The 12,970-nt window shown below is 48.7% G+C and overlaps 1 protein-coding gene across 2 annotated transcripts in view; it reads right to left on the bottom strand.

Moving 5' to 3' along the window:
* Positions 1-12,970, bottom strand: part of Ksr2 (kinase suppressor of ras 2) — a 359,141-nt gene that overhangs the window by 262,804 nt on the left and 83,367 nt on the right. For both annotated transcript variants that reach the window (XM_029533454.1, XM_029533455.1), the window contains exons 2-3: positions 10,793-10,933; positions 4,790-4,940 (exon numbers count right to left, since the gene is read on the bottom strand). In XM_029533454.1, coding sequence (XP_029389314.1) covers positions 4,790-4,940; positions 10,793-10,933 — 292 coding nt within the window. The remainder of the gene's footprint in view (positions 1-4,789; positions 4,941-10,792; positions 10,934-12,970) is intronic.

The following is a 12,970-nucleotide window of genomic DNA, read 5'->3' as shown; positions in this document are numbered from 1 at the left end:
GAGGCCAGCCTGGTCTACAAAGTGAGGTCCAGGAGAGCCAGGGCTACACAGAGAAACCCTGTCTTGAAAAAAAAAAAAAACAAAACGAAACAAAAAAAAAAAAAAAAAAAAAAAAAAAAAAAAAAAAAAAAAAAAACGAACAAAAACAAACAAACAAGAATCCTAAAGGAACTAGAAGTTAGAAAGAAAAAAAGCAGCTAAGTAGCTGATGGCACACCTTGTTCATGTGACAGTCACCACTATCCCTCATCCCAAAGGTCCTGCCACCCTGTGGCCTGCTCCACTCTTCCTTCTATCCCTGCCCCCATCCTGCACCGTGTGCTGCTGCTGCTGCTGCTGCTGCTGCTGTTGCGGAGTCTGCCACAGCTCTGTCCTCACCCACACAGAACAAAACCATTCTCCCTTCTGGACTGCTCAGTGCACATCTCTACAGGGCAGGGCAAACAGCCCTAGGTGTGAGGCAGCAGCCAGCGCTATCCGGGGAGTTATGGAATACTGGGGTTTCCAGCCACCCCAGATCCGTGGGGTTAAGCTGGCCTGCTTTGGAGAGGCTTCTGTGTTGAATGAGTGAGTGATTGATCTTCAGTTTCAGACTTGGGCTGATCCAGCCGGCAGGAGACAGAGCAGAGGGTTCAGATTGTACCCTGTGGGGCTTCACAGTCACTGGGAGGGAGGAGTCTGGTGGGGAAGGCAGCAACTTACTAGTTTGAGACTAGACTTTTTAGCTACACGGGAAGGCAGGGGGAAAAAAATTAGACCATCCAGACCCGAGGCGTTTAGAAGCTTCAGGGAAGTAGTAAAAATTTTTGAGGACACAAGAGTGTTAAAAACAGGAAGGAGCTGTGGTGGCTGGCTCGGTGCTGCCCCCTAGTGGAGATGTACGGCCGGCACAGCATGTGGCTCTCCCAGGCACTTTCTCCAATGTGGATCAATTAATTCAACCTGGTCAGGGCAGCAGCTGTCTGACTACCACAGGAAAGTCGGCTACAAAGGTTAGGGGAAGTAGGAGAGGTGGGGAGGGCTCTACAGTACAGTTCTTGGAGTCCCTGATGTGTGAGACGTTCCTAGTGGGTCAAAGGTCATGATCCACAAAGGGTCTCTGGGGTGGGGTTGGGGGTGGAGGAGCTTCGGGTCTGAGGATGTGAATGAGGAGGGACAGGGAGTTCTAGACAGAGGGGCAAGCCTGAGACAGGACGCCCACACTCCATCTGGGATGACGCAGAATTAGTGGCTCAAGATTTTAGGGGCAGAGTGCTCTACAGAATTAAGAGATCTGGAGTTCAAATCCCGGCTCTCATGTAACAAACCAGTCATCTGGCACATGTATGCCTAGAACCCTGGCCCTGAGGGGGACAGAGACAAAAGGACGGCTGGGGCCTGCTGGCTCCAGCCTAGCGAGTCCCAGGTTCCAAAAGTCTCTGCCTCAAGGGAACAGGTGGAGAGTGAGGGAGACACTCACCCCGCCCCTTCCTCTGAGCGCTGGGCACCACACAGGTGTACGCATCCACATACACACAGATGTGCGTGTGCCATGCATGCACCTACACAAACGTACAACTAATTATAAGTATGTATGTTAGGGCTTGAAAGAAAATGGAGACCCAAGATCAAGCGGGGCTAACTCCTTATGTGTGTGTCTTCAGTCCCTGGAGAGAGACATGCTTCAAGTGCCTGCCGAGTTGTCATGGGCCAGGCAAGGGGAAGTGGATATTCAAATCACTTATTAAACTCTTAATAAGTACTGTGTAGTAGATATTAACACACACACACACACACACACACACATACACACTGGGAGAAGATAACAGAGGGTTCCCAGTGATAGGCAAAAAAAAAAAAAAAAACTACAATGTTGTGACATAGCTACCTGCGGGTACCACAGAAGGGAGGGCTGGTGGCAAGGAAACCGGAGGGATGGTCATCATTCCCCAAGTGGAGTGGCACCAACCTTGACCCCGTGTGCCACGACAGTCTCACAAAATAGCAGGAGCCATAGCCACTGGTGTTCTGAATCCAAGTCCTGGCTCACAAGAAGTGGGAAATAGCACGCTGTTGCCATGGGAACTTCAGAAGGACCTGAGATGGCGAAGATCTAGCAGCATGACCGACATCGCTAGTGGGGTTTTTTTGTTTTTTTGTTTTTTCCTTTTAAGATTAGATTTGTTGTTTAGTTGGCTTGAGACAGAGTCTCACTAGGTAGCCCTGGTTATTCCAAACTTTCTGGGTAGACCAGGCTGGCCTCAAACTCAAGAGATCCACCTGCTTCGCCCTCTCAAGTGCTGGGACTAAAGGTGTAAAATGTGTATTTTGGATTGTGTATGTGCACATGCATGCATGCCCCACCCCCTTCTTTCTCAGAGTTTATGATACATATGTGTATCTGTATAGGAATCTGTAGAGGCCAGAAGAAAACATCAGATTCCCCCGGAACTGGAGTTACGGGCAGTTGTGAGCCACCAAGTGGGTACTGGGAAGCAAACCCGGACCCTGTGCAAGAGCAGTCAGTACACTGGACCCTCAGCGATCACTGCAACCCGTAGACTGTTATCTTTTCAGGCCACAAATCACAACCCCTAAGTGTCCTGTGTGAGTATCAGGTCATGGCCAGCATTTGGTACAGAGGACAGAATGCAATGAGGCTGTGACTCAGTGGTAGAACACTTGCCTGGCACGGCCTGGGTGTGGTCACCAGCATCACACATATACAAACGGTGACACTATAGAATTCAATAGGAAGGAATCTGAAATGCCCACCTCCCCGCCATGCCCACCAGGCTGGGTCCTGTGTCGGGAAACATGATACTGCTGCGTACCAGAACATAGTCCACACATGAGTATGTGTGCATCCATGAGGGGGAGGGGTGATGGTGGAGTGTAAATCAGATCTGTTCCTGCACAGCTGGGTAAAAACTGTGCACAAGAAGACACCTGGTTGCCAGGCAGTGATGGCGCACGCCTTTGATCCCAGCACTTAGGAAGCAGGCGGATTTCTGAGTTCGAGGCCAGCCTGGTCTACAGAGTGAGTTCCAGGACAGCCAGGGCTACACAGAGAAACCCTGTCTTAGAAAAGAATAAAAAGAAGAGGAGGAGGGGGAGGGGAGGGGGAGGAGGAGGAGGAAGCTAAGAAAGCAGCAATCCAGAGGGAACTCTCCAGAAGGCAATGTCCATCCGCACGAACATCTCCTCCTGTGACATCCTAGAGATGCGCTCTCTTAAGACGGCATTTCTCTAAGGACTGGAGGAAAACAGGAGACAGGGGAAGCGTCGAGAGCAGGAGCCAGGGTTAAAACACAGCCACAAGGACAAACAGATTGCTAGGCAGGAAGCTAGTCCTGGGGTCACACTGGGATTTGGTGCAGTTTGGAGGGCGGCACACATACATGTTCAGGTCTGCATGTCCGTGTGGACACCAGAGTGGACCTCGGCCAACCCCTTCCGTGCTAGCCACCTGTTTGTTTGTGAGGTTTTCGGTGTGGGGTTTGTTTTGTTTTGTTTTGTGTTTGAGACTGCATCTCTCACTAACTGGAACTGGCCGGGTGGGCAGGGCTCCCTGACCAGCAGGCCTTGGGTATCAGCCGGTCACGCCTCTCTGGCCCTGAGATGGACCAACCTAAGCCACCGCAACTGTCTTGTTCTTAACGTGGGTTCTTAAAATGGAGCGGAAGTCGTCAGGCCTGCGCGCTGGAAACCTGTTCTGTCTGGTTCAATGCTGGATCCTCCGCCCTCCTGCCACATTAACAGTCACTCTGTCAATTGTAATTGCAGGTTGCATATGGACTAACCAGAGTTAAGAATTAACAACCATCAGATTGGGCCGGTCCTGTGGTCGACGGCGCCACCTTGTGGTGAGAATTGAAATGACAGGGCTGATAATTTGTAACAATTCGTGGAGAGCCCAGACAAGCTTCAACAACCTACAGTTAATGATCCGCTCACACCATGGGTTTCCTTCCGTTTCCTTCTGAGACAGGGTCTCCGGTATCCCACTTTGGCTTCAAACGCTCTGTGTAGCCAAGGATGGTCTTGCGTTCCAGATCCTCTTGCTTCAACCTCTCAAGTACCGGCCGGGGTTATAGGCATGACACCACCACACCCCATTTATGAGGTACTGGGGATCAAACCCGGAGTCTTGTGTGTGCTAGGCAAGCAAGCATTGCTACCATTTCACTGAGCCACAGCTCTAACCCTGCGTCACAGTTTTGAGCAAGCGATTGGACGGAGCCAGGAAAAAAAAATGATGACATGTTTAGATCGTAAAATAATAAAGCAAAGGTCACAGAATTTAACTTAGGACCCCTTGTACGGAGAGAGAAAGAGACAGAGAAAAAGGAGAGAGAGAGAGAGGAAAGGGGAGAGAGCGCGCAGTATGTACTCATTGGTTTGAAAGGATTGTGCCGAGAGAGAGTATACTAAAATAACAACTTCTGGTCCCTGGGGCAGTTTCAACCTGATTTCTATTACAAAGAATGTATAGTGTCTGTGCATAGAAATAACCAGAACATATTCAGCACACAAAGCCACTTCTGAGCGACTGAGCGGGGAAGATGCTGGCTTCCCTGGTACAGCCAAGATTCCCACACCAGGACCCATGTGGAGCCATCCTCTGCAGGGCGGGGTCCAAGCCCCGCCCACTTCCACCTCTCACAGACATCTCCGCCCCTAAAGCTGGCTTTGGCATCCAGAACCCATTCTCTTCCGCGCTGGCCTGCACAGGAAGCTGGAAGGACAGTGGCCGACCAGCTGGGGGGCAGGGGGGGGGCCGACAATCCCGAATGCCTGGACTGCTCACCTGATGTGTGCACATTCCTGAGGCAGGAGAGTGAGGCGTTGAGCCGGGCGCACTCTTCCCGGTTGGCTCCATACTTCTCCACGGTCTCGCACACCTGCTCGTCGGTCATCTCCAGGAGGTCCTCCAAGCTCAGCTGGTCAGGGGAGATCTCCTAGAGGAGGGGACAAAGACAGTAGTCAGCTGGACATGAACCCAAGCGCCCTGCCCGAGGGAATGGAGTGGTGGCTCTCCGCCGCCCTCTTGTGGCACTCAGGAGAACTGCAGAGGGAAGCAGCAGGGAGCCTCCACACTGCCCTCTGCTGGTAACCAGTGAACGATGCTCCACTATGCAAAAACTTGGCTGAATCTGGGGTTGAGTCTTCTCCCATTTGCCAAATCATTTAACTTCTCTGGGCATTGTTCTTCTCACTTATCAAATGGAAGTGCAGAGCATAAGTGATCGCTCAGTACACGATCAACAGTCCACACTCACAGTCCAGGTTCGAAACCCGGGAGAGACAGACCCTGTTTCATACTTCTGGGAGTAGATGTCGCTGCTGAATTTGGCCAGGGGGAACTCAGAACAAGCCAGCTAGACATAAACCCGAGTCTCATTGGATGGCCTCTGATCTTGGCTTCCCTTCTGATGCACTTATGGAGTCTGGGGATCATATATGGCTTTTAAGAGCCTAAGAAGAAGAGCCATGAGCTGGAGAGATGGCTCAGTGGTTAAGAGCCCCAACTGCTCTTCTGAAGGTCCTGAGTTCAAATCCCACATGGTGGCTCACAACCATCTGTAATGAGATCTGATGGCCTCTTCTGGTGTGTCTGAAGACAGCTACAGTGTACTTACATATAATAATTAATAAATCTAAAGAAGAAGGAGGAGGAGGAGGAGGAGGAGGAAGACCACCCATGCGTAGCTTGAGGCTGGAAATGAATCTTGAAAATTGCTGACCACCATGAGCTGAGGAATAGTATAGAACAAGGAAAAGGACCTCTGTAAACAAAGGAGCTAGGGACAGAAGCAGGATTCCAAACAGTCCCCTCCTTAAGCAAGGTCTTAAATGAGTCTGCAACACTGACTGCCAACGAGTTCCTCAAGCTTTGATTTTTTTACTCGCCTTCAAGTGTCTCTACATATACATATAAGAGCCTTCATTCATATTATCTATGGTAGTCAAGGACCTTATGCACTCATAGTATATTATTATTTAATACGGCTTGTAAATCTATGAGTAGTGATTCACAGGCAATATAGTGGACTCCTTCTGCCCTCTTGTGGCCATGACTGTGTACTACAATAATGTGGGGAGCAGGTGTGCCAAGCCCCGTGGTCCCTGTTTGTCAAGAGCCTGAGCCTGAACTCTATGTGGGGAGCGGGTAAGCCCCGTGCTCCCTAGCTGCAAGAACCTGAGCCTGCTGAGCTTGTGCGGAACTCTGACCAGATCCAGGAGCCGGGGAAGGGATCAGGTCAGAGGACTGAAAACAGGATGCACCCCGGGCAGGGGGGGAAATGCTGTTTGTGAAGGAGCTCAGAGGACTGAGAACAACAGGATGCGCCCCGGAGGGAGGGAGGAGAATGCTGTGGGGAAAGGCTGTAAACAGTTCAGTTGGGAGCAAGCAGTTGAAGGGTCCGGTTGGGTTTGGTTGGAGCTGTGAGAGTGAGAAAAAAGCTGTTCGGGGAGATAAAGAAGAAATCTGTTTGGAACCTGCCTTGGCATTTGTGTCGTTCTTCCCCGTCTCTGCTGGTCAGAGTTCGGGGGTCCGCAACACAATAACATACAGATTTCACGGAAATCAGAGTCTATAAATTTCATAAATTCCATTTTTCACACACACACACACACACACACACACACACACACACACACAAGCTACAGGGCAAATCCAACACCCCCAAAGTAACTGTGAAGTCAGGACAAGGACAGGAGGTAGCAACTGGTCACCTAGAGACAAGTAGGAACACAGTGTAGGTACACCTCCTTCAGCTGGACTCCGTACGCCCGGGCAGGGGGTGCAGGATGAACGTTTAGAACAAGGCTGTTCCAGTTTGATCCCAAATGCTCTCACAAAATACCCTGACCAATAGCAGCTTGGGAGGGAGGGTTTAGGAGTCTTCCACTTCCAGGTCACTGTCCTCCACTGAGGGTGCTGCCTCATTTCTGGTGTGGGACAGCCCAGGCTCAGGCCCAGGCCTGTCTGCCTAGGGATGGCACCGCCCACAGTGGGCTGGGCTCGCCTGCATCATTTAGCAATCAAGACACCACTCTCAGATGTGGCCACAGCCTATCCTGATAAAGACTAATTTATCCTGATTCAATTCTGACTTTTCTCAGGTGACTTTAGACTGTGGAGTTGACAGTTGGCGACCAGTAGGACAGATGTACAGTCTAAAGCCTTCTTCGTGCTGCTGGACTTGACTGTACATTTTAATGCTATGATTTCAAAGTGTGTGTGTGTGTGTGTGTGTGTGTGTGTGTGTGTGTGTGTGTGGTCATACCATGAGTGTGGGGGGGGGGTGTCAGCTTACCCTGAAGTGTGTGTGTATGTGTGTATTTGTAGTTAGCTTACCCTGAAGTATGTGTCTCTGTGTGTGTGGTCAGCTTACCCTGAAGTGTGTTATGTTTTTGTGTGTGGTCATACCCTGAGTAGTGTGTGGTGTGTGTGTGTGTGTGTGTGTGTGGTCAGCTTACCCTGAAGTGTGTGTTTGTGTGTGTGTGTGTGTGTGTATGTGTGGTTAGTTTACCCTGAAGTGTGTGTGTATATGTGTGTGGTCATATTACTCTGAAGTGTGTGTGTGTGGTCATACCCTGAGTGTGTGTGTGTGTGTGTGTGTGTGGTCAGCTTACCCTGAAGTGTGTGTGTGGTCATACCCTGAGTGTGTGTGTGTGTGTGTGTGTGTGTGTGTGTGGTCAGCTTACCCTGAAGTGTGTGTGTGGTCATACCCTGAGTGTGTGTGTGTATGTGTGTGTGTGTGTGTGTGTGTGTGGTGTCAGTTACCCTAAAAGGGGAGTTGAGGGTGTGTGTGTGTGTTGTCAGATTACCCTAAAGTGTGTGTATGTGTGTGTGTGTGTGTGTGGTCAAATTACCCTAAAGTGTGGGGGGGGGTCAGATTAGTCTGAAGTGTGTGTGTGTGTGTGTGTGTGTGTGTGTGGTCAGATCATCCTAATGCTTAGGTTCACACATTTATGGCTAAAAGGTGAAGAAAGCCAATACAACCTGGGCCAAAGAAAGGAAATTTGTGCATGTTTTGGTAAAATAATCCCAGCTGGGACAATGTATCCAATACTCAACACAGACTTCCTTATAGTGCTATGAGATCATGTGAAAGTAAAGGTATGTGTGCACATGTATGTGCATCAGTACATGTATGCAGGGTGCGTATATGTGTATGCGTGGGGGGTTATGTAAGATTGTACATGTATGTATACATGTGGATGGGGGAGGGGCTGTCCAGAGGTATATATAGATGTGTGTGGATAAGAATACATGTGTATTGTGAATGTGTGTGATATGTGTACTTTGTGAGTGTATGTGTACATGTGTGTATGTGTGCATATTTGTGCTTTATTGGAGAACTGGATCACACATGCCAGGACTCTACCACTGAACTGTATCCTCAGCAAAAACGGTTATCAATGCCTGCAGACCGGGATGCCAAAGCTCAGATAAGTTAAACCCTTAGCCCAAGTCACACAGCAAGAGAGTAACGGAAGCAGCATTTGATCCCAGGACAAGCCTCACAGCTGTTGCCCTAGTTCCCACACGAGAGCACCCTCTGGTGGGCAAGCATGTGAACTGCAGGCAGGGAGCCTTCACACCTCACAGACAGGTGAAGGGAAGGTCTTAGAGTCCCTTGCCTGGAGACTATGAGCTTCAAAGAGGGGAGCCTCGGAGACCAAAGGGGCTGCCAACTGTGGCTCATCACACCATAAAAGGATTCTCTTCTATATAATCAATATTTGTAGCTTTGAGTCTTTAGAAAGTACCAGAGCTCTTGAGTCTTTAGAAAAGAAGTTTTAAGACATTGGGTCAAAATAACATTTTGAGGATCAGATCTCAGCAGTCAAACTGTCTGGCCAACAGATAGTTTGAAGACCACACTTTTCAACCCCTTTCTAGAAGACGTATCTCGACCTTACCTGCCCTACAAGGCGCCCTTGAGAAAGATAGAAAGATAGATTTTTAAAAAAAAAAAAAAGCCTTTAAGAAGTGCCCCCAGCGGTGCAATTAAGATGTACCATTGTGACAATCTAGAGTCACGTAGGAACAGAGTCTCAATCAAGGATTGTTTAGCTCAGTTTGGCCGGTGGTCAAGTTGGGGGAGGGGGGGTGTCCTGGTTATGTTAATTAAGGTGGGAATCCCCACCCACTATGGGTGGCACTACCCCTAGCCTTAAGATCCCAGACTATAAAAAAGGGAGAAAGTGAACTGAACTCTATCTTGAATGCATTCATTCTATCTCTGCTAGACAGTGGGTGTGACTGGCTGCTTCATTTCCTGAGTCCCTGACTTCCGGCGGTGATGGGGTGTGACCTGGAATCATAAGTCAATCAACCCTGACCCCCAAATTTGCTTTCCTCACAGCAATTGATTGGAAAGAAAACTAAAACCTGCCTTTCCGATTCTTTCCAAAGAAATCATAAGAACACACTGCCCCAGGCACTCTGGCCATCCTAGGAGTGAAACTAGGGGTCCAGAGATTCACACAGTGCTGGTGCGCATGTGTGTGCATCTGTGTGTGCATGACTGTGTGTCTCTGTGTCTGTGAGTGTATGTATGTGTGTATATGTATGTGTGTGCATGTGTGTATATGTGTCTACGTGTGTATGCATGTGTGTATGTGTGTGTGTGCGTGACTGTGTGTCTGTGTCTGTGTGTGTATGTATGTGTGTGCATGTGTGTATATGTGTCTACGTGTGTGTGCATGTGTGTATGTATGTGTGTCTGTGTGTCCGTGACTGTGTGTATGTATGTGTGTATATGTATGTGTGTGCATGTGTGTATGTGTCTATGTGTGTGTATGTGTGTATGTATGTATGTGTGTGTGTCTCTGTGTGTTTGTATGTATGTGTGTGTATGTGCGTATATGTATCTATGCATGTGTGTCTGTGTGTGTATATGTGTGTGCATGTGTGTCCGTGTGTGTTTGTATATATGTGTGTGCATGTGTGTATATGTATCTATGCATGTGTGTCTATGTGTATATGTATGTGTGTGCATGTGAGTATATGTGTCTATGTGTGTGTATGTATGTGTGTGCATGTGTTTATATGTGTGTATGTATGTGTATATGTGTATGTATCTATGTATGTGTGGGTATGTGTTTATATGTGTCTATGTGTGCTTGTATGTGTATGTCTGTATGTCTGTGTGTGTCTGTGTATGTACTGTGTGTGTGCATGTGTATGTATGTGTGTGTATGTGTATGTGTGTGTGTGTGCTACACTAGCTGGTGAGTGAGTACCAAGGACCCACCTGTCTCTGCCTCCCCAGCCCTACACAAGTGCATGCCCTCACACCCAGCTCTTGTATGTCAGTTCTAAGGGCTGAACATAGGTCTTATCCATTATCCTGGGTCTCTGAGATCCAATCTGATAGCACTGTTCACAGTAACTTACATTAGATACAGTTCACAATCAGACCCTTGGTCTCATGTACGAATTCCAATCCTTGTGCTCCGTGAGCTCAGGAGCCATGTGTGCCCATGGCTGCTCGATCAGACAGCACAAACACTTAGCAAAAAGTCAGTGAACAACCACTGGTCTATGTGGTGGCTTAGAGCAACTCCTTTTAAGTGGCAGAGCTGAACAGTCCTGACTCTAGAACCCTGCCCTTAACAGCCTTTCTCAGATATATCTGAGATCCTGTGAGCTTTCATCCAGCACCTACGGAAGACCTACTGTCTGTGCCAGGGTCTGTGCTGGGCATATCCCAAACCTTGTCATCTAGGAAGCAGCAGAGAATGTGGTCCCTGGCCAGTAAGAGTCGGGGGAGGGGGGCAAGGCCAGCACAGTCACCTCCAGAACTTCCTTGCGCACATCCACAATCCGGAACCAGTGGCGGAGTTGGGGGAAGCCATCCAGTTCAGCATTGCGTTCCTGCAGGGCCACCTTCTTCTTGCAGGACAGTTGTCGGCTGAAGTATTTCACCAGCTTGCTCTGCGGAGACAGAGAGCACAAGGGCACATCTCAGAGGCGCTGCCCCGGGGAAGCAGGGGGAAGAAGCCCCGATACCGCACCGCGCGATAACCCCCGGCCAACTGTATCGTAAAGACTGTTTGCACCACAATGAGATCCAGCCCTTCCTTCTGAGATGGTCGCAGTGAACTTGGCCTGCAGCGGGGAAGACTGGGAGGTGGAAGGTGATACCCAGATGGAAGAGGATCAGACATGGTCGCACCACCCTTAGAAGGGATTACCGTAGTCCTCAAAAGTCCAACCTAGTTCCCTTGGAAGTGGGTGGTTAAGAAGCTAGAACTCCTCATGCTTGGTCCCTCTATAAGCAGTCATCCTCTCTCCTCCCTCACCATGTTACAGAGCGACAGGCTGTCTGGACCTCCCATCTGCCAGGCTCATAAGCCAAACACGTCTATTTCCTTTATAAAGTGCCTGGCATCTGGCATCTTGTTACAGCGCCACAAAAGTGAGCTAAGATATCACCCTTTTTTTTTTTTCACAGTGTGGGTGAAAGTAGGCAAACAGGTAGTCCTGGGTACTCTTCTGTGGTGGTTCCAGGGATGTCAGCTCTTCTTTGTGGTGGTACCCACCATTTTAACCACATGGATGCTTTGACCCAACAATTCCATGTTTAGAAACTCGTCCTCTGGCATCCATCTTTTGAGAAGTAACTGTGACCAAGGATATTGTTTTACAGTTCTGCTGGCAAGAGCACTGGATTCTCGACACCCTGAAAACCCACCAGTCAGAAACGCATCACAATCGCCATGAAGCAGCCACACAAGGAACCCCGTACCCCTGGCTCCTTAGCCATGAATCGTACATAACTGAACATAGAATCTGGAAAGTTGGCGGGGAGAGTAAACATTTCTGAATGCGCAACAGTCAAAAATTAATTTCAAATCAAACATGTAAGACTCTGAGGTGTTCCTGACAAAGCCCAGGAGTGTCGCCTCCTGTGACATCACTGCAGCCTCGGTCTGAACACATGAGTGCACTTTATCCCTGAGTGTGCTGCACACCAACAGCATTTGATCGCTGCTCATCCCCTTAGTGCGCAGAGACCACTGTGTCGGAACGGCAGCGTCTCGCTGTGCGTAGCAGGTTTTCTGTGCTTAGAGAACCACCGAGGCAGAAAACGAGAGACTCCCCATGCTTCCTCTCACATGTCAGATCAGCTGTGGATCCATTGTGATAGAAGACTTGCTAAACACACAACAGAAGAGGAGGAGGGGGGAGGGAGGAGGGAGAAGGAAGGAAAAGGAGGAGAAGGAGAAGGAAAAGGAGGAGAAGAAGGAGGAAGAGGAGAAGGAGGAGGAGGAGGACTGAGTTGTCTTGAATTTTTATTTTATTTTTAAAGGTAACAAATTCTGACTTTCTGAAATGGTGCTCAACATGTTTCTACCGACTTGTACTCTGTTCTCATGCAAAGTAGCGTTCTCAGCACTGACAATCCAAAAGCCAAAGTATTGATGGGTTCTAAGAAACTGCGCAGACTCCCCCACACACTCTGCAGTGTCCAATATCAAGTGTTCGGTCGAGACTTAGTTATTTGCGTGAAAATAAGTAAGCACACCCGTCTCATTAATACACATGCCTGCCTTCATCTTTAATAAATAGTGGCATCATGTGTATGCATATATAATTACTCTAAAATAACTTCACTATGACTTAGCAATAGTATCGGAATGGTTACATCTGCATACCCCAGTTGCATGAACATTTCTCAGTGAGAAGGAGATATAGGTGGAGAAAGTTCCAGAAGCTCTGCTCACACACGATCAAATAAAATGACAACGTATACTATGTAACAGTAGGTAGTGGTTTCTAAGACCTCCGGAAAAATAGAATCTCCCACTCTCTGCAAGATGTAAACTCAGAGCCTCTTTCCAGAAGGATCCTTGGTCCTCTGGGGATTAAGAGAATGAAGGTAGGAAACAGAGCTGGGGGAAAGGCAATCTACACCTTGCTCTGTCATGTGACTTCCAAGACTCTCTGTCTCTCTCTCTCTCTCTCTCT

The sequence above is a fragment of the Mus pahari genome, chromosome 23 (assembly GCF_900095145.1).
Source record: "Mus pahari chromosome 23, PAHARI_EIJ_v1.1, whole genome shotgun sequence".
NCBI classification, from domain to species: domain Eukaryota; kingdom Metazoa; phylum Chordata; class Mammalia; order Rodentia; family Muridae; genus Mus; species Mus pahari.
Note: the sequence above shows the minus strand (reverse complement) of the source record. Positions and strands in the feature narration are given on the sequence as shown.